The 18,949-nt window shown below is 49.2% G+C and overlaps 1 protein-coding gene across 9 annotated transcripts in view; it reads left to right on the forward strand.

Annotated features, from left to right (window-relative positions):
• Positions 1 to 2,869: 2,869 nt before the first annotated feature.
• Positions 2,870 to 18,949, forward strand: part of PLEKHG3 (pleckstrin homology and RhoGEF domain containing G3) — a 39,998-nt gene continuing 23,918 nt past the window's right edge. For 4 of the 9 annotated variants that reach the window (XM_055362065.2, XM_055362069.2, XM_019009878.4 and 1 more), the window contains exon 1: positions 2,870 to 2,983. Coding sequence is in view for 3 of the 9 variants with exons in the window: in XM_055362064.2 (XP_055218039.2) it covers positions 14,638 to 14,661 (24 nt within the window). In the remaining 6 variants the exon portion in view is untranslated. Of the gene's footprint in view, positions 2,984 to 3,359; positions 3,611 to 6,759; positions 6,993 to 13,857; positions 14,662 to 18,949 lie in introns of those variants that run through there. The other 5 variants (XM_055362066.2, XM_063697908.1, XM_055362064.2 and 2 more) reach the window with 5 other exon arrangements.

Consider the following 18,949-nt stretch of genomic DNA (forward strand, 5'->3'; position numbering starts at 1 on the left):
CAGAGCCCCAGGGAACCTTTACTAGGCTTACGTTCCCTCCCTCTCCTGAGGTCTGCCACAATAGAGCAGCTGAAATGACAGTCTGGAAATGTCCTTTATTGTGAAAACTCAATGGCTTTTGTCTCTGGGATTTGAAATTTTCATGCAAGTATTGGCAGCCAAGAATTAGGAAGGAGGAGGGGAAGAGATGGGGGAGTAAACCCTGCCATTGATTTCCATAGTGAATCATCTCAATCCTCTGTTGTCTTGGTTTTCTCATCCAAACAGTTGGGAGAATACCTCCATCTCCTCATCTCAGCTGGGGTACTGTGAAAGTGAGTTCACCTGTATTTGTTAGAACACCTTGAGATCTTGGATTAAAGGCACTGCTGAGACACAAGGTATTATTATAATAATAAATGATTTAATAGCAGGGTGAGGCCACTGCAACAAGAACTGGTAGGAAGGAAGAGGCTCTGAGCTGTGGAGGGGCTGCAGCCTGGAGCCCCTGGCCCTTGACACAGGGTTTTATTCTCGGAGGAGAGACTGTGCGATTTCTCACAAACTCTTTAGATTGTTTCAGCTGAATTCAGCATTGTTTTACTGAGTGCTTCCTATATGACTTCTACCATAGGGAGATTACAATCTTTTTAGGAAGTAGGTGATATAAATTAAGACAATTATTAATAGAAACAATATATTATAATCAAGTGAATTGGGCATAACAAGTGTCAGAAAGAAACTGGAAGCAGTGATGGTGAAGAGCAGAATTCCCTGTTATGACTTCCAGGTCTACCACCCACTAGCTGTGTGACTTTGCCTCAGTTTCCTTTTCTGTTACTGCAATTGTTTTTGTAAAGCACTTAGAAGAATGGCTAATACATAGTAAGCACACTCATAGTAAGCACACACCCATCTAGGCACTTGCCCGACACTGCTTTTGCTGGTTGTGTAATCTTTGCCAAGTTGCTCCTTGCCCCTAAGCCTCAGTGTTCTGTCTGTAAGATGGGGATTAGGATATCTCCTACCTCACAAGGTGGCTGTGAGGATCCAGGGACACAGTTTGTTAAGAGTGTAGCACAAGCCCTCTGCATGGTAAGCATTCACTAAAGGACAGTTATGACTGCCACTAACACTGTAACGTGTCCTGGCTAAGGAGTGAAGGGTCGCTCACAAGTAGCTTAGTTAAGTCAGGGGGCTTCTTTAGAAGCTGGAATTTGAAGCGGACCGGAAGGCATTCGTAAGATTCGGGTGATCAGATAAGAAAGCAGAAACAAAAAAAGGTGAAAGCCTGAGGTTGGAAGGGGTGAGCGCAAGTCCTGGAAGGCCAGAAGGGGGACTTGTCACTTCTCCCCTGGCCGGCGGGGTCTAGCGGAGCCCCAACTAAGTTGATCTATTTCCGAGCCCCTCTTCTGCAATCTCTGCTCTCACCTTCACGGTCCGCGAGTCTGGGGCTCTGCAAGCCTCCAACACACCCTCCCTCCCTAAGGAATGTGGGCCCCGCTTTCTGGGCCTACCAGACCGAGCGCCTACCGCTTCCTCCGCAGGCAGGAGCCGGGACGCTGCCTTCACCCCACCCTCCGCCAGGATCCAGTTTCAAAGTCACCTGAAAGCCATTTCCTTCCGCGCCTGCCCCGCCTCTCCCCTCCCAGTAGATCACCTGGAGCTTGCATTTGCCCAGAGCAGCATTTTGGGGCGGGCGCTTGTTTTGTTTTAAATGATACCTCTAGAAATCGTTTGCTGTACACCTGGATAACAAATATACCCCGTGGTTCTGATATCAGCGTCCTATTCCTCCTCCCAAGGAACTAGTGATAGCGTCTAACCAGTGGGCGTTGTTCCTCTTCCGGAGCCCCACTCTGGGCTTCCCTCCTCCGGGCTTGTTGTTCTTCAGGATCTTTACTGATGAATTATTATGGGTTTTTGGATTTATGTTCTTGCTCAAAATGTATTGAATGTCTCTGTCCCCCATCCTCACCCCTTGCCCCCCAGTTTCCAGGTGTGTACCTTTCCATGCATACACGGTCATATACAGAAACATAAAGACAAACGGTTCTGTTTTATAAAAACGGGGTCCTCTATCATCCAGGTTTGTGTGTTTTATTTTTCCTATTTAACAGTTCCTTGTGGAGTTGCCTTCACGTTGTCTCCTTTATCTCTTTCCCGTCAGCTTCTCAGAGGTCTGCATTTACCACTGTAAAGCGTCACAGGGACCGAGTTATGGTGAGGAATTCAAGACATGCCTTTCTGACTTGGAAAAGCGGACACGGCAGGCTCTGGTAGGATTAGGACCCCCAGATCCGATCCCAGCTGGTCACTCACTTGGGAAAGCCCTCAGCCCCCTTCGCAGGGCCCGGTGTTCCCTGTCCATACAAGGGGTACGTTCTGGCAGTCCATGCTGTCTCGGGAGGCGGTGATAGCAGGTCTGTGACACCAGGGTGACCCCACCACGTGCGTCTTGGTATCCTAGAGCATCTAGGCTGCCCGGGGGTGCGCGCTCATCACCCTGCGGGCGTTAATCGTTAACCGCGCCCAGGCCTCGCCGCCGCCACAGCCTTACCCCGACTCTGGCTCGCCGCGCCGCGAAGGTTCCCCCGGCCCCCGCAGAGCCGCCAATTGCTGGACTGCAGCCGCGGGCTGGAGTCTCCACCCACAGGAAAAATTCCTGGCCCGCCCCTCCCTCGCTCTCTCGCTCCCTCGCTCCCTCGCTCCCTCGCTCCCTCGCTCCCTCGCTCCCTCGCTCCCTCCTGCCCTCACGCTGCAGCTCCGGCTCCGCTCGACTTCCTGCCGGGCGCTGGCAAGCCGCGCGCTGCCTGGGGTCTCCGGGGTCCGCGCTTGCAGCTGGCCGAGTCCGGGTCGGCTGAGGGGCTGGCGGTGGGCCGGAGCGGCCGGCGGCCTCGGCCCCTTCCGAGAGCGACTTTCAAACTCGCGCCCGCGTCGCGGCAGCACCTGGGCAGCCCCGCACGCCGTGCGCGTCCCGAGCCCGCGGGACGGCTACCGCTCGGTGAGTGTCCCCTGATTCTCCTCTCTCCCCTCTTATCTCCCTGCATTCGGCTGAGCGGCGGTGCGGGCAGTCACGCTGGGGCCCCAGTCCCTTCGCGGCCCCCGTGCCAGCCCCCTGCGGGGTGAGGACCGGGGCGACCGAGGAGGGCCTGGGACTGTGTTGGCTGCTGCCCGGGCCACCCTGCCGCAGAGTGCGCGAGCGCAGGAGGGTCGTATGGGGAGACTTTTTCTGTCTTTTTTTCCCTCCACTCCGGAAACAAAAGGGGCAAATGCGCCGGGCGGCTCCAGAGAGGCTCAGTTTGAAATCCAGGAAGCCCGCGAGGCCGCGCGCGCCCGAGGGCTGGTGTTTGGCTGGAGCTGTGGGCCTGGCGGGTGGACCCTTCTGCGCGAGGACCCGAGCCTCGGCTCCTGCCAGCCCCGGAGGCGCCTGCAGCCTGTTCCGGGTTGGCGCCGCACAGTGCTCGCTGTTGGGAATCTCGGCTACCTGTCCGGCAGGGAGGAGAGTGGGGGCCAGAAGCGGGGAGCGGAAAGCCCGGCCACCAGCTGCCTCGGCCTCGTCCACTCCTGAAGTCGGTTTGGTTCTTCGCACCCCTACACCCAGCCCTTTGGTTTGGAAAGCCAGTATAAGGTGTGCAAGCTTAAATTTTTAAGGCGTTAAATAGCTACTTTGACTCTTCGGGGCGCCTTTGGAACACAAAAGGAAGAACGGAGGGGAAAATGGAATGGTTGGAGGCTGGAGAGGTGTGGCTTTTGGGGAGGGTGTTGTTAGAGGCCGCGAAAGAGTTTGATCCTCGAGGTCACTCGCTAATCTGTTGGCATATGTAGGTGCCTGTCCCCTGCTCTGGGGGCCCCAGCAGGAGACCCACACTGCGTTCACCTTACGGGGAACCCTGGACTGGGGGTTCCCAGAGTCTCCCCAGCCGTGCCTCTGCATGCAGCCCAGTCACATGGCCCTTGCTCAAGAAATAATAAGCAGGGAGGGCAATGACAGTCCGGAGCGGGGGAGGGCCTCCCCGTTGAGCACATCGGCCACCTCGCCTTCAGCAGTGTGGCTTTCCGGGCTATCCTTTGTTGGACAAGGATGGGATCCTGAGTGATTAAACCCCAGCTGTTCCCCAGGAGGAAACTAGGGAGTGAGAACCAAAAGTGTACATTTATCTCTCTGTTATTCATCTCTCCCCTGTGGTTCCGGGCTGGCCCCCTGGATGCAATGGCCTCACTTCTTTCGACACCTGCTGTTCTCCACTCCCTTCCTGGAAGATGGGACAACCCATTAGCTCCCTGGGTAACTTGCCCTGGGGATGGGGCAGGAAGCTGGGGGAAGAGGTACCCAGAGGCCAAGTCCTAGCTGCTGAGGGAGTGATTTGTTGAAGAGCTGCTTTGGGGGCTTTTCTACTGCCTTTTATTAGAAGTGGCATGGCAGGGGAAGTGGAAAGAGCACTGGCCTGATAGTCCAGCACGGGTTTATGCCTGAGTTTTAGACCTGGCTCTTCTGCATAGCATGGAAGATTGATAGAGTTGAAGACTGCGAGTCACTTGGGCTGGGGGGCCCCTTGGATTAGCCTACTTCATTTACTCGGGAAGGCAGCAGAGCCCAGAGGGGTGAGGTGATTTCAGCCTTGGACCCTATTGGCCAAGTAGAAACCAGAGGTCAGATGTCCTCATTGTCTGATCTGTGTTTTCTCCAACATGATCTGGCCAATTCACTTATCTTTTCTGACTCAGTTTCCACATAAATAAAGTGGGATTACTTGCCTGCTCTTCCTCATAGGAGCTGTGGTGAGAATCAAAGGAAGCCTCATTTGTGGAAAGTGCTCCATAAACTCCTGTTAAAACTAAAGGGCTCACAGTGGCTCGGGAGGGAGTCTCCCAAGGGTTTTACAATTTGCTGGCTATGTCCCACGTGTGTGCCACAAGGAGACGTTAGATACCAGGAGCCATTGTTGGATGTTTAAAACACCCTGGTCTTAATATCTCAGCCCCAGAGTAAACATTTGCCTTACCAAATCCGCAGCTATCCCACGGTCACTGTTTACGCTGGAAGAGGCCAAAGGCCACGGCCTGCGGGATGACCAGGGCTGGAGGGGGAAGGCACCTCTGTTGCAGAGGTATGCCTTGCCCGTTCTCTTCTCCCAGCTCCCAGAACCTTGTGAAGGCTCCAGCTGTAAGCCAGGGGTGCTGCCACAAGCCCAGGCCGCCCTGGCCTTGGAGGGTTAAACGTGTAGCCCTCTGGCTATTCTCTGTTGTGTTGGGGGTTGCAGGGACTCTGGGAGGGTGTTGCTTTTGCAGCTGCACTGAGAGCTGTCTTCATCTCCTCATCTGTGCCCCCTCCCCCATCTCAGGCCGCCCCTCTGGCCCAGGCCACTGCTCTGTCCCGCCTCTCTGGCCAGCTGCAAGTCCACAGGCCTTTGTTCCGTGGCTGCAAACCCGCCCTGCTCCATCCTCCCTCCCCAGCAGAAGCCCTCCAGCGGGGGCCCTGGTAGCTGGAAATCACAACTGCCAGGAGGAAGGGGCTACTGGAGCCCCCAGCGGACCTGGCAGATCCTCATTTCCTCTTGTCAAGCTCATCTGGGCCCCCCAACTCACCTCTGGCCAGATTCCCACACCATCTTTTCTCATCTCTCCTTTCTTCTGCTGAATGGACGGATCACCTTTTCCCCCCAGTACTCATGCCCCTTAGCTCTATTTTAAAGTACTCTATTCATTCATTTAATAGTTAAGGGGTTAGCACCTACTATGTATGAATGCCAGATGCAGAAGACACAGCAGTGAAGAAAATATACAATAATTATTGACCCAGTGGAGCTGACTTTAGCAGAAGTGACAATAAACAAGATTGAAATAGCAAGTGTGTTAGTGATAAACAGAAATAAAAAATATGATAGGGAAGGTAGGTGTGAATTGTCATGGAAGGGGTGAGGTGACAGTTTAGATAGGGTGGCCAGGGAGGCTTCCAGGAGGAAGGTACTTTTGAGGTGATGCCTGAAGGTGGTATTTTTCTTCATCTCTGCCTTTTCTGACTTGAAGCCCAGTTCATCCCACTGTGGCATCGAGGAACAGAGTTTGGAGTTGGACACACCTTGGTTTCAAATCCCTGGCTTGACAGCTCACCAGCCCTGTGGGCTTTGATGTGGTGCTAAATTCCTTTGAGCTGTGTTTCTCACCTAACGTGGAGTTAGTCATCATACTTACCACATGCGGCATCATGGCAATGTACAGTGAGATAACATATGTTGAATGCTTAGCAAAGACTATAGAGAGGTTCGATAAATTATTTCTCCAACCAAATTCTGCAGGGGTAGCATGAGATATTTAATGTCATTGCTAAGGACTGTAGGTGCAAAGCTTTTCATTTTAGATATTGGGCAGGAGTGGGGAATTAGAGGGAGGGGAAAATAGAAAACCTTGGCAAAAACTTTCTGGTTAGGGAGGCTTTCCTGCCCTACCCTAGATTGCAGATGGCTGAGGATGTGGGACTCCCAGGTATGTCCTATGCCCACCCCCATCCTACAGATAGGATGACAGGGGCAGCCCTGACCACCCCCCTCTTGCTCTGGAATTCCCCCTGCTTCCAGCCAGACTCAATGAATCACACCTTCTCCCTGACCTCCCGACTCTGCCTCACAGCTGGGAAGGCGGTCCACCCCTCCCCCAGCCTCCCGTAGGTAAATTATGCCTGGAGGTCGGAAGCGGAGTGGGGCGGGGACAAGGGGTAGGGAAAGTGAGGGAGGGGGCAGATGGTGGGTGGAGCTGTCCTAGGAAAGCCCAGAAGGGTGGCAGGAGGATTCTGGTGGAGGCTTCGAGATGGCTCGGAAGACTTTGAATAAGGGTTCGCCATGGACCAGAATTTAAAGTAACAGAGTGACAGACGCAGTGAGAACTCAGGGTCGGCTGCCTAACTCCTAGCCGCTTCTACCCAGCTGATCTGCTGAGTCTCCGCCCCTCTCTGCTGGAACCACGGGCCTACAAAGGGAGGGGTTTAATCTAAAGTACCGCTGTCAAAGTTTGTGGTGAGTGGCTTCCTGGAGACCCTGCCCTAGTTCAGGAAGTGAGGGATGGGCAGTGGAGGATGAGGCCTAGGGAAGTGGTCATGGCCAGTTCCACCCCCCCTGCCCCACCCCCCACGTATGTCGCTGCACACTCGGCAGCCAGGCAGGCCCTGTGATGAAGGAACTTCCTGGGACTGCCAGTTGGTGCCTGGAGACGGGTAAAAGCTAGATGATCTGATATCAGAGGAAGTTGCAAAGAGGGCCCTGAACAGCCCCAAGCATGTTAGTGTTGGGTGACCTGGAGTCAGGAGAAAGAAAACTGGACAAGGTGGACTAAACTGATCAGCAGGGTGCCCATCTAGAGCTGCTGGTAGCCCCTCTGTCTGTCAGCTGCCTGGGGATGAAGGTTGGCCATGCTAACTGGGTTGCTATCTGGGGACAGGAATGGTGCTGGACTCATCTTTGTGCCCAGACAGCATTGAGAATGGTACAAAGTGTGATCAACAGGGAGTGATGGGCTTTGGCCGTGGTCCCACCCTTAGAGTAATCTGGGCTTGTGGTCTCATTTGCTACAGCTTTTGTTCCATGGGATTAGGGAGAAGAAGGTAGTGTTAGGGTGGAGTCCAGCCCTAGGTGGGCTGTTGCCATCTGGGAATGCAAGCACTAGGGAGAAGAGGGCTTTATACAGTTCTGGCGGCTGGCCTTTGGGGAGGGAGCCCTATGTAAGCTCAAGGAATGGATTTTTAAGGACTTGCACTCTCTTTCACGCTGAGCAGACTTGGGCTGAACACAACCCAAATAGGGTTCTCGTGGGCACAGTGGTAGCTGTGCATGCAGCCTTCTGTGAAACACAGTTTGAGGGTCCTAGAAATTGATCTGATTATTGCCAGAATCGAAGCTGGGACTGGACGGGAAAGATGCAGGAGGAATGAAGTCGATTTTACCTTGGGAACAGGGTCCCAAAAGGAGAGATGGTTTCTACAGGTGCCGGAAGCTCTTAAAAACTCACATCCTTTACTTCCTAGGCTGTGAGACTGTGTGTGTGTGTGTGTGTGTAGTATTAGAAAGGAACCAGTATTCTCATATAGCTTCTATTCCTTCAGTTCATTGCTATATCCCCAGTGCCTGTTGTACAGTAGGATTCCAATAAGTATTTGTCGAACAAGTAAGTAAAACCCTACTGTGTGACGAGACCTTAGGAATTAAGGAAATGCTCACACTATGAATGTTCTGTTCCTGACAAAGAATGTCCATAAGATTCTAAGAAGTTAACCTGTAGTCATCTGTTCTGACAGTGGGACAGGAAGCCCTGTATTCCTGCAGCATGTGAGAAGGAGACCTACAGTCATTGGGACCTGTCTTCCAAAGCTTGCTACACATTTTGCTCCCATGCAAGTTGGCCCCAAAGTGGACAGCAGGGTGTATTTATAGCGTTGGATATAGTTCTTCCCATAATATGTTCCATAATATCCAATAACACCTCTCCTACCCTAAATTCTTATTTGGAACTCAGCCACCCAGCACCCTTGCTTATTTGCATGTAGCCAAGAAGGTCAAGGACTCAAGGTCCTACATTTTTCTTCATACCAGTCTTCTCAGACCCTGTTTAACTTCTACATATAAGCTATGTCATGCTATGTTCAAGCTGGGAAGAAGCAGCAAATGAAAGAGGATAAAGGCCGGGCGCAGTGGCTCACGCCTGTAATCTCAACACTTTGAGAGGCTGATGCCGGTGGATCACCTGAGGTCGGGAGTTTGAGACCAGCTTGGCCAGCATGGTGAAACCCCGTCTCTATTAAAGATAACAAAAATTAGCTGGGCATGGTGGCGGGCACCCGTAATCCCAGCTACTCGGGAGGCTGAGGCAGGAGAATCACTTGAACTCAGGACGTGGAGGTTGCAGTGAGCCGAGATTGCGCCATTGCACTCCAGCCTGGGCGACAAGAGCAGAACTCCGTCTCAAAAGAAATTAAAAAAATAAAAGGAAAGAGGATAAAGAAACAAGCATAGAGGGGAAAAATGACTACAGTGCAGAGTTGGCAGTGAGAGCAGACTGAGATAAAAACTCCAGGAAAAGCAAGTGCTAGCAGAAGTGCGGGGGATCTTTTTTTTTTGGAGGGAGGGGGTGTGGAGGGAATGACTTGGCACACCTTGGGTGTCTGGGGATCATCAGTTTGATAATTTATGCTTTGCTGGTAATTGTGACCCAGAGTCATCAAGAAAAGGTTAAATTATGTTCCCTTGACTCTGTTTAGGAAGGCAGGGAAGTGTGTAACGGATTTTTAAAAGATTCCCAGTCAGGTTGGCTAAAATTTTAAGTGTTGATACTTAGATAATAATATCACTAATCCTTTAAACAAGACCAAGTAGGTGGTTTACCCACTTCACCCACCCCAGATGAGGAAACCAAGTCCCCACGAGTTGGGTAACTTGCTCAGTATCGCTCAGCTAATACTTGGCAGGGATGGGGTTTGAACTTTTGGAGCCCGCTCTTAGCCCTACCCCACACTGTTTTGAAACTCTGCATGCTCTTGCAAATGCTGCTTTTTGGATGCCCTCTCTCTACAGAGGTTCCAGCTGGCCAAGGTTTGACTGTGTTACAGTAGAGCCTGGATGAGTCCAATCTTAATTCGGCTCCACCCAAGCAGATTGCCAGTTATCCCAAAGGGTGTTTGCCTCAGTTGAAACAAGAATGCCTCTTTTTTTTTTTTTTTTTTTTTTGAGACGGAGTCTCACTCTGTTGCCCAGGCTGGAGTGCAGTGGCATGATCTCGGCTCACTGCAAGCTCCGCCTCCTGGGTTCATGCCATTCTCCTGCCTCAGCCTCCCGAGTAGCTGGGACTACAGGCACCGACCACCACGTCCGGCTAATTTTTGTATTTTTAGTACAGACAGGGTTTCACCTTGTTAGCCAGGATGGTCTCGATCTCCTGACCTTGTGATCCGCCTGCCTTGGCCTCCCAAAGTGCTGGAATTAGAGGTGTGAGCCACCGTGCCCAGCCAAGAGTTCTTTATATATTCTGGATACAAGTTCATTGTCAAGTATACGATTTACAGATATTTTTTCCCATTCTGTGATTTGTCTTTTCACTTTCTTGGTAGTGTGCTGTGAAACACAAAAGTTTAAAATTTTGATGATGAAGTACAATTTATTTTTTCTTTAGTTGCTAGTGCTTTTGGTGTTACACCTAAGAAACCATTGCTCACTCAGGTTCATAAAGATTTACTCCTATCTTTTCTTCTAAGAGTTTGATAGTTTTAGCTCTTACATTTAGGTCTATGACCCATTTTGACTTTTTTGTATATGGCTTGAAATAGGTGTCCAGATCCATTCTTTTGCATGTGAAGATCTAGCACCTTTTGTTGAAAAGACTATTCTTTCTCTATTGAATTGTCTTGGCACCCTTGTTGAAAATCAGTTGCCAATAAATATGTTGTTTTATTTCTGTAATCTCAATTCTCTTTCATTGATCTATATGTCTGCCCTTACACCGGTACCATATAGTCTTGATAACTATAGCTTTGTAGTAAGTTTTGAAATCAGGATGTATGAGCCCCCCAACTTGGTTCTTTTTCAAGGTTGTTTTGGGTATTCTGGGTCCCTTGCTTTTCCATGTGAATTTTAGGATCAGCTTGTCAATATCTGCAAAAAAAAAAAATCAACTATATTTTGATAGAGATTGTATTGCATCTTTAGATTGGGTTTGTTGAGTATTGCCATATTAACAATGTTAAATGTTCCATTCCATGAACAAGGAATGTCTTTTAGGTCTTCTTTAATTTCTTTCAACAGTGTTTTGTGGTTTTCAGCATACAAGTCTTACACTTCTTTCGTTAAATATATTCCTAAGTATTTTATTCTTTTTGCTGCTATTATAAATAGGAGTCTTAATTCCATTTTATGATTGCTCATTGCTAGTGTACAGGAATAAAATAGATTTTTGTGTTTTGATCTTGTATTCTGGTACATTGCTGAACACTTTTATTGGTTCTAATAGTTTTGCGGTAGATTATTTAGGATTTTCCATATACAAGTTCATGTTATCTATGAATAGAGATTGTTTTATTTCTTCCTTTTCAACCCAGATCTCTTCTATTTCTTTTTCTTGTCTAATTGCCCTCGCTGGAACTCCAATATCGAATATAGTGGCAAGACTGGGTATCCTTGTCTTCTTACTAATCTTAGTGAAAAAGCATTGTCTTTCTCCATTGATTATGATGTACCTGTGGGTTTTTCATGGATGTTCTGTGTAAGGTTGGGGATATTCTCTTCTTTTCCTAGATTGTTGAGCGTTTTTATCATAGAAGAGTGTTGGATTTTGTCAAAATTTTTTTCTGGGTGTATTGAAGTGATCAGGTGATTTTTACACTTTATCCTATTATCAACCTGAATTATTTTAATTAATTTTTAGATGTTAACCTAATCTTGCATCTCTGGGATAAATCCCACTTGGTCATAATGTATGGTTATGGTTGCTAGATTCAATTTGTTAGTATTTTGTTGAGGATTTTTGTGTCTATATTCATAAGGAATGTGGGATTGTAGGTTTCTTTTTTCTGATATCTTGTCTGGTCCTGATAGCAGGGTAATACTGGCCTCACAGAATGAGTTGGGAAGTATTTCCTGCTGTTTTTTTGTGGGGTGAGAGTTTGTGAAGAGTTGATATGAATTATTCTTTAAATGTTTGGTAGACTTCACTAGGGAAGCCGTCTAGTCCTGGGCTTTTCTTTATTGGAAGTTTTAAAGTTACTAATTTAATCTCTTGTTTAGACTTTTTTTTTTTTTTTTTTGAGACGGAGTTTCGCTCTGTCGCCCAGGCTGGAGTGCAGTGGTGCGATCTCGACTCACTGCAAGCTCCGCCTCCCGGGTTCACGCTATTCTCCTGCCTCAGCCTCCCGCGTAGCTGGGACTACAGGCGCGCGCCACCATGCCCGGCTAATTTTTGTATTTTTAGTAGAGACGGGGTTTCACCGTGTTAGCCAGGATGGTCTCGATCTCCTGACCTCGTGATCCACCCGTCTCGGCCTCCCAAAGTGCTGGGATTACAGGCGTGAGCCACCGCGCCCGGCCTAGACTTTTTCTTTCTAAATCTGTCAGTGGTTTGTGCCCTTCTAGAAATTTGGCTGTTTCAACAAAGTTATCCAATTCATTGGCGTATAGTTCATGACATTTCCTTATCATCCTTTAAGATATTTTTTGTCTTTGGTGTTCTGCATATATACTATATACAATATGTCTGAATGTGGGCTTATTTGAAGTTTAGCTTGGTGTGTGCCTTCAATCTGAGGACTAAAGTCTATCCTTAGTTCTAGAAACTTCATATACATTATCTCTTTGAAATTTGCACCTTCCCCTATTTCCTTTTTTTTCTCTGTGGACCTCTAAGTCTATTAATGTTTATATTTCCTATCTTATTTGTTCGAATTAAATTCAGGATGATTTCTTCAGTTTATCTTTCACTTAACTAATTCTCTCTTTAGCTGTGTTTAATTTTCTATTTAACTATTGGGTTTTAAATTTCAATATTGAATATTTTATTTTCATGTATTGCTTTTTCTAATTGGCCTGTTCCTTACCCCCTATACTATCATCTTCTTTTATTAAGATTTTTATCTCTTTTATATTTCCAATCATTTACACTATTCATCTTTAAACATCTTTTGTAGACCTATTCTTTAATTTCTAGTTCTTTGAGTGCCAGTTTGTTCCATTTTCTGCCTTCCTTATGATGGTTTGTTTCCTTGTGTGGTTTGAAATTTCTGTATCAGGTTCCTCTTCAGTGGTTACAGAGGATGGGATACTTCAAAGCAAGGTTTTGGAAGCGTGCACTTATTGGTGATGATGAGGTCTAGGGCATGTGAGACATGTGAGTGGATGGCTATGGTAGGGTAGAGGAAAAGACTGTTGGAAAGCTCATCCCCCAAAGCTTCACATGTTTGGCTGCTTCTTACAATACAGGTCTCTCTGCTCTAGAGTCACCTCTTTAATGCCTTCCCAGGCCTCCTTAGCTAGTGGAAATTCCCATCTCTCAGAGTATTCTGTTTTCCCTCCTCTATCTTTTTCATAGCACTTACACTTTCCAAAAATGTGTTAGTTATTTGTCTACCTTTTTGTGGCCGTCTTGCTTACTGGAATGTAAGCTCCATGAGAACGAGGATTTGTCTTATTCACTGCTGTGTCCCTAGCACGTGGCACGTGGTTTATACTGTCAATACATGTGAGTGAATTTGAGTAGTCTTCTTTTCACACAGGAAGTCATCCCAGCCATGATTCTGAAGCTTTCTTCTGGGCTGGGTATGACCAGGCAGCAGAGAGGAGGTGAACAGCTTGGCCTTCCCTTCCCAAACTTACTGTCTGTGCTCCCACTGGGGATGCCTTTTTCTCCCAGCACAACGGCCCCCAAAATACCATCCATCCTGTGTGCTTCCACCTTCTGGCATGTTTTTACACAGTGGCCAAAATGAGAAGTAGGGATTTGAGTGCCAGAGGACCTGGGGGAAAAAAAAGCACAAAACTCTGGAAGACCTGGTTCTTACCTCTAGGAGGTTGTTACTGAGTTGAGGCAATAGAACACTCAGAGAAAACAGCTTGGGATACTTGCTACTCACTGAGACCCTGTGCAGGTTGGTACCCCCACTGCAAGAGTGTGTGGGTGGAGAAGGAAGGCCTGTGTCTTGGGGTTGTCTACTGCTGGTTACGTACTGTTTTTGGAGGCATCTACAGGTGAGTTATGAATTCCCAGGTGACTCTATTTGGCTCCTTTCTGAGGTTGCCCCATACTCTAGGAACTTGTTGTGAGCAAAAAGTGTTACTTGTAAAAAAGCAAAAAGTGCATGAGAGCATTCCTATGAGGTAGGGTGAGAGATGGCCTTCTTGGCTTTGTCTCTCGGGCCGTGTGGGAGGTTGTGGAGAGAATGGTGAAAGGCACAGGGAGTGTGGATTCCAGCAAACCCTGGCTCCCCTACTTCCCTGACTGTATGGCCCTGGGTACCAGAGTGTTGTGAGGAGATTATATAGAGAATGTGTTTTGCCTTATGTCTGGTATACTCGAATAAATGCTAGCTGAGGTTATTTCAGCCAGGCATTTGGAGAGCCACTTGTGCCTCAGTTTCCTGACCTGTAAAATAGGGATGGCCACCTGCCTTTCCTCTCTGCCCCCACTATTGTGAGGGCGGAAGGGTTAATTATCCTTCAGCCTCGAGGGCCTGGGGTGGGGGAGGTGCTGCATAAACAGAGCATTGTTGTGCTGGTGAATGATCTGGCTTTGTTCTGAAGTCTTCAGTATTTGATTCCTGCAGTTAGTATCCCCTGTGCTTAATTGCTGGAGGTTTGTGCAGGTCCTCAGCCCTGTGGCGCTCACCTCCCAGGGCTGTGGCCTGGGTCCCTACCCAGCGGGGACCTGCAGAATTGTGTCGGGAAGTTGCATTTCCTGGGCTAGGGCCCCCCAGCAATCAGGAATGAGAGAAATGCAGAAAGTATGACCCACACGCAGAACTGGTTCTGAATAGAACATTTATTGACGAAGTTTTGCAGGAGGCGGCGGGCGCTTTAATTCCCGAGGCTGTTGGTGGCAGCTCGCTGCTCACCCCAAGCCTGTTAACTGCTGGGCTGCCGGTGCTGGGGACAATGCGGCTGCCCGGCCCCTCGCCACCCTCGTGGTGCCCGGATGGGAGCTCTCCTGAGGCAAGCGGTAGGTACCCGGCTGGGGCCAGGCCAGGGGATGGGAATGGGGTGGGATGGGGACTCTTTCAACTCCGGGCCTCTAAGCCTTGCCGGACTTCCCCCGGGAAACCCAGCCAATCACAGGCTTTGGGGTAAAAGGCAGGTTTTTCCCTTGTGGGTTAGACACTGAGGACCATAAAGGGAGCAGGCATAGGTGAGCTGCTCTTCTTAGTGGACTGTCATGTGTCTGGGTGACACAGCAAGACAGCCCTTTTGGAGGCAACTGTAAATGGTTCTGCCGGGGACTTCAGGGGGACTTCATGTCGTGAACGTTTGGAGTTGAGTGGTTGGAGAAGGTCATGTAGGGCCCTACACACACACACACACACACACACACACACACACACACAAAGCAGAGTTAATCTCCCACTTCTTCCTGATGTTTCCTTTTCACACACACACACACACACACACACACACACACACACACACACACACACACACACACACACACAAAGCAGAGTTAATCTCCCACTTCTTCCTGATGTTTCCTTTTCCCAGAATCCACAGAGGGTGGTTGTTTTGGATCAAACCAAGCGTCAGCTGGTAGAGCAGTTGAAAGGAGGTTATTCCCCTGCCCTGTCTCCTCCCTGGTGGGCAGCGGACCCCGACGCTGGCACCCACCACTTCATAGTTCAGAGCAGCAGGAGTGTGGAGGTCGGGGCAGATCGACTGCAAATCAAGGCCTCACTTTTCAAGGAGTAGACGCTGCTTCCTCGGCCGTGTCTCTACACGTGTGCACCCCAGAATTGGGATTGGGTAATACTGCCCCACCGGTCTGAATTCTGGTCCATGTACCCTCCCAGCTGAGGCAGGAAGTGCCCCTCCTCTACCCAGGAACTGGTTGGATGAGTTTCTTAGGCGTCTCTGGTGAGGCCCCTTAGTAGGGGGAAGCGGGGAACGTGGGGGATGGGGGAAGGAGCTATGGGTAGAGAGGGGCCCCCTGGGCCCTGTAGGATAGGGGAAGTGTGTGCGGCCCTGCTGGCTGAAGGGCTGGCCGCCTTTGGGAATTTACACGTGTGTGTGTGTGTGTGTGTGTGTGTGTGTGTGTGTGTGAGTCCATAAGGTCTGCTTTGGAAAATCCACTTTCCTAACTTCTCTGGGTCAGGCACCAAGCCCAAGGTCAGAGCCCAGGGCAAAGAAAGGGGGTGTGTTGGAGCTCTTCTCTTGCTGTATCACCTTCGAAGAAGAGGGGGAAGGCCAGGGTTGTCTACATAACTTTCTGGGTTTGGACGCTCGTGCTTGGAATTGGGAAGGGAGTTGTGTTTTAGGGAATTGCCCTGGCAGCCTTGCCTCCAAGCCACCATTCTGATGGGCTTGGGAAGGGAAAGTGAGAACTGGGGGAAGGAAAAAACCCTTGGGTAGTAAGATGCACACAAACTCCTCCCCCAGCCCGGTTGAGAGCTGCTGGCCTGAAATTCCACTGAGAGATTTCTTCCATTTAAGAACTGGCATCTCAGTTTTCTAGAGTAGGTGTTCTCTTCCTGCCCCTATAGAGGCAGTTAATTTAAATGTAGTTTCATCTCTTGACGTTCATATTGGGTCTCATTTCTTCCCCCTTTGCAAGGGTTGGAATGGGTCTCATTCTTTCTAGCTAATGTTCCCTCGATCTCTCGCTCCTCCTTGAAGCTGTCTCTGAATAGCCAGCACCTTCCTGGGCTTCTGCATTCTTCTTGAACACTCCCTGGCTCTAGGGACAACTGCAGCCACAGCCCATATCATGGTTTGGACCTTTTTAGGGCACATTCTGACACCTCGTCTCATGGAGCCCTATTTCCACGTGTCTTGGTAGTTGTTCTTCCAGACCTGTCTTGGATCTGTCCTTTCCCACAAAGCCACGTGGATTCCTTCCATCTGTCCTTGGCCTGCCTTGTGGCCTGGCCTCTTGTTGCCAGATGCCCGGGGCGTGGGGGTGGTCTGGGTCCTCTCAGGACTCGGCTGCTCTCTTGGCAGCAAATGCACTCAGATCTCTTCACCTGGCAAAGCTTACTCATCATTTATGACTCAGCTAAGATGTCACCTTCTCCTAGAAAGCTTCCTGGTCCCCCAAGTAGCACTAGCTACTCCTTCTGTTAGCACAGTTTATTTATTCATGCTTTTGTACTAGGACTCAAGGCATTGTTTTGTGAATACTCTGTTTATATGGCCATTTTTCCTTCTGAAGTTCAAGTTCTTCAAAGACAGGGACAATGTCTTTTTCATGTCATATCCCCAGGCCCTGGCATTCATGTTCAGGAGTGTTGAATGAATTCCCAAACTGGAGGCAGTCTTGAACTCCCATACTGCTCATGCCTGGATTCTCTCCCTCCTTTTCTTACAGATGCCTTGTCTTGTTTTGCCTTATAGCATATAAGCTCTGAAGAGTGGGGTCTGTGTGTGACTTGTCCTAACTGAAGGGCTGCCATGATGTCTTTGTGCACAGTAGGTGCTTGGTAAACAGCTTAGGTTGGAAGATTACTAGGGTTATCTTCAAATCAGAGAGAGATTGAGGCACAAAGAGCCCGCTGACTTGCTCCTGATCATACAGTGGCTAGGCAGAGCCAGGGTAGTTTGGAGGAGTGCTGGCTCTAGTCCCTGGGCTCTTTCATACACATTCTTCTGCTTTTCCTTTTTTTGATATTCCTCGTGACTTAGGAATGGGTCCACACTAGAGCCTTTCCCAGTACCTTGCTGTTTTGTCTTATGCCCTGGCCCTCCCAGATGTCTACCCTGCAGATGGGTTTAAAACCCAGGGACCAGTGTCAAGGATGGTTTTTGTTAATCACTTATTTGTGCTTTTGCTCTCTCAAGTTGCCTTAACTTCTGCTCTTGCTCAGGCCTGCGGTGCCCCCTGGCCCTGTTTCTCTCCAGCTCCCAGTAGTACATGCCGTCTCTCCATGTGGATCCCAGACGAATGCGCCTCTGGGATCTGCTATAGCTGCGGGATTCGGACTCACTTAATACTTCATTTCTTGGCTTGACCTCCTGTTGGGTATGGGTGTCAGACTACTTTTCCTTTCCAGCTGAACTGCTGTGTGTCTGTCTGCCCTTAGAAGATCATGGTCTATATGGATGTTGAGATCATAGAAGATGGATAAACACATGGGTGGTGGGGGAAGGTTAGGTCATGCTGATTCACCAAGTTTAACTTGTATCATTATTATTAATTTGAGATGTGGGTCAAACATGGTAGGTACAAGGCAGAAAAATCTCATTGTCTTGATGCTTGCAGAACAGATAAGTGATTTATCCGTTATCATCATCACCACCACCACCATTCTCGGTGGGCTTACTGTGTGTCAGATGTATGGGTTACTTACTTGTATCATCTCAACCCTGGAGACAACCAGTCAGGTTGGCAGTATTACTGTGCCTATTTTCCTCATGAGGAACTTGATGCTTGGTGAGGTGAAGTGACTTGCCCAAGGCCACATACAGCCAGGAAAAGTGGAGGGCCTGGAAGTCAAAGGGGGTCTGCCTGACTCCACAGCCTGTGGATGAGTTTACTGCATTTGACCTCTGTGGGCTCTACTGCATCTGTGCATATTCTCTTTTCTGCCGAGGAAGCAGAGGGACCCAATGGGGGCCCCTCCACACCCACTTGGTTCCCACTGAGATTCTCCAGTGCCTTTGAACCTGAGGCAGTAGTAAAATGCAGCTTCCTCCTACCCACCCACCCCCCTCCAGCCTAGAGGCCTCAAAACAAGCAGCCCCTGAAATGGGGATGAGGCCGGAAAGATGGCGAATTTGCAGGGCTGGGTTCTTGAACTTTGCTGGTAAGTAGCTGCGGTCCTGTGAACCTTTTTGACCTCAAGATGAGAGAGGTGGGGCCTCTGGGAACTTTGGATCTGTCTGTGATTTCCAGGGGGTAATTTCTAGTAACACCTTTTTGGGCTTTCTTTGGCTCTTCCGGTTTTGGGACACATTGCATAGTGACAAGTTGTGCTGGCAGCCAAGTTACCTCTACACTGGCTGTGAACAAGAGCAATTTATAATAATCAATACTTGCCCCCATTTGGCTTTAGCATATGTTTACATGAAACTTCCTGGCAGATTGCTTTTCCTGGGACATTTGCAGGGAGACCAGATAATCACAGCCCCTTTTCTAAACTTGGCCACTTTCCCCTTCCTCCCAGTCTCTTGTGGCTGGTCACCTAGTATGTAGCCCAGCGGGGCAGCTATGCCGTACTCTAGCTCCCTGTCTGGGGCCAAGTAGGATGGGACTACCGGGGTGAATGAGCAGTCATCAATCCTGGCGCTTCTTAGTTGATCGGAAA

This window comes from Gorilla gorilla, chromosome 15 (genome assembly GCF_029281585.2).
Source record: "Gorilla gorilla gorilla isolate KB3781 chromosome 15, NHGRI_mGorGor1-v2.1_pri, whole genome shotgun sequence".
In the NCBI taxonomy this organism is placed as follows: Eukaryota; Metazoa; Chordata; class Mammalia; order Primates; family Hominidae; genus Gorilla; species Gorilla gorilla.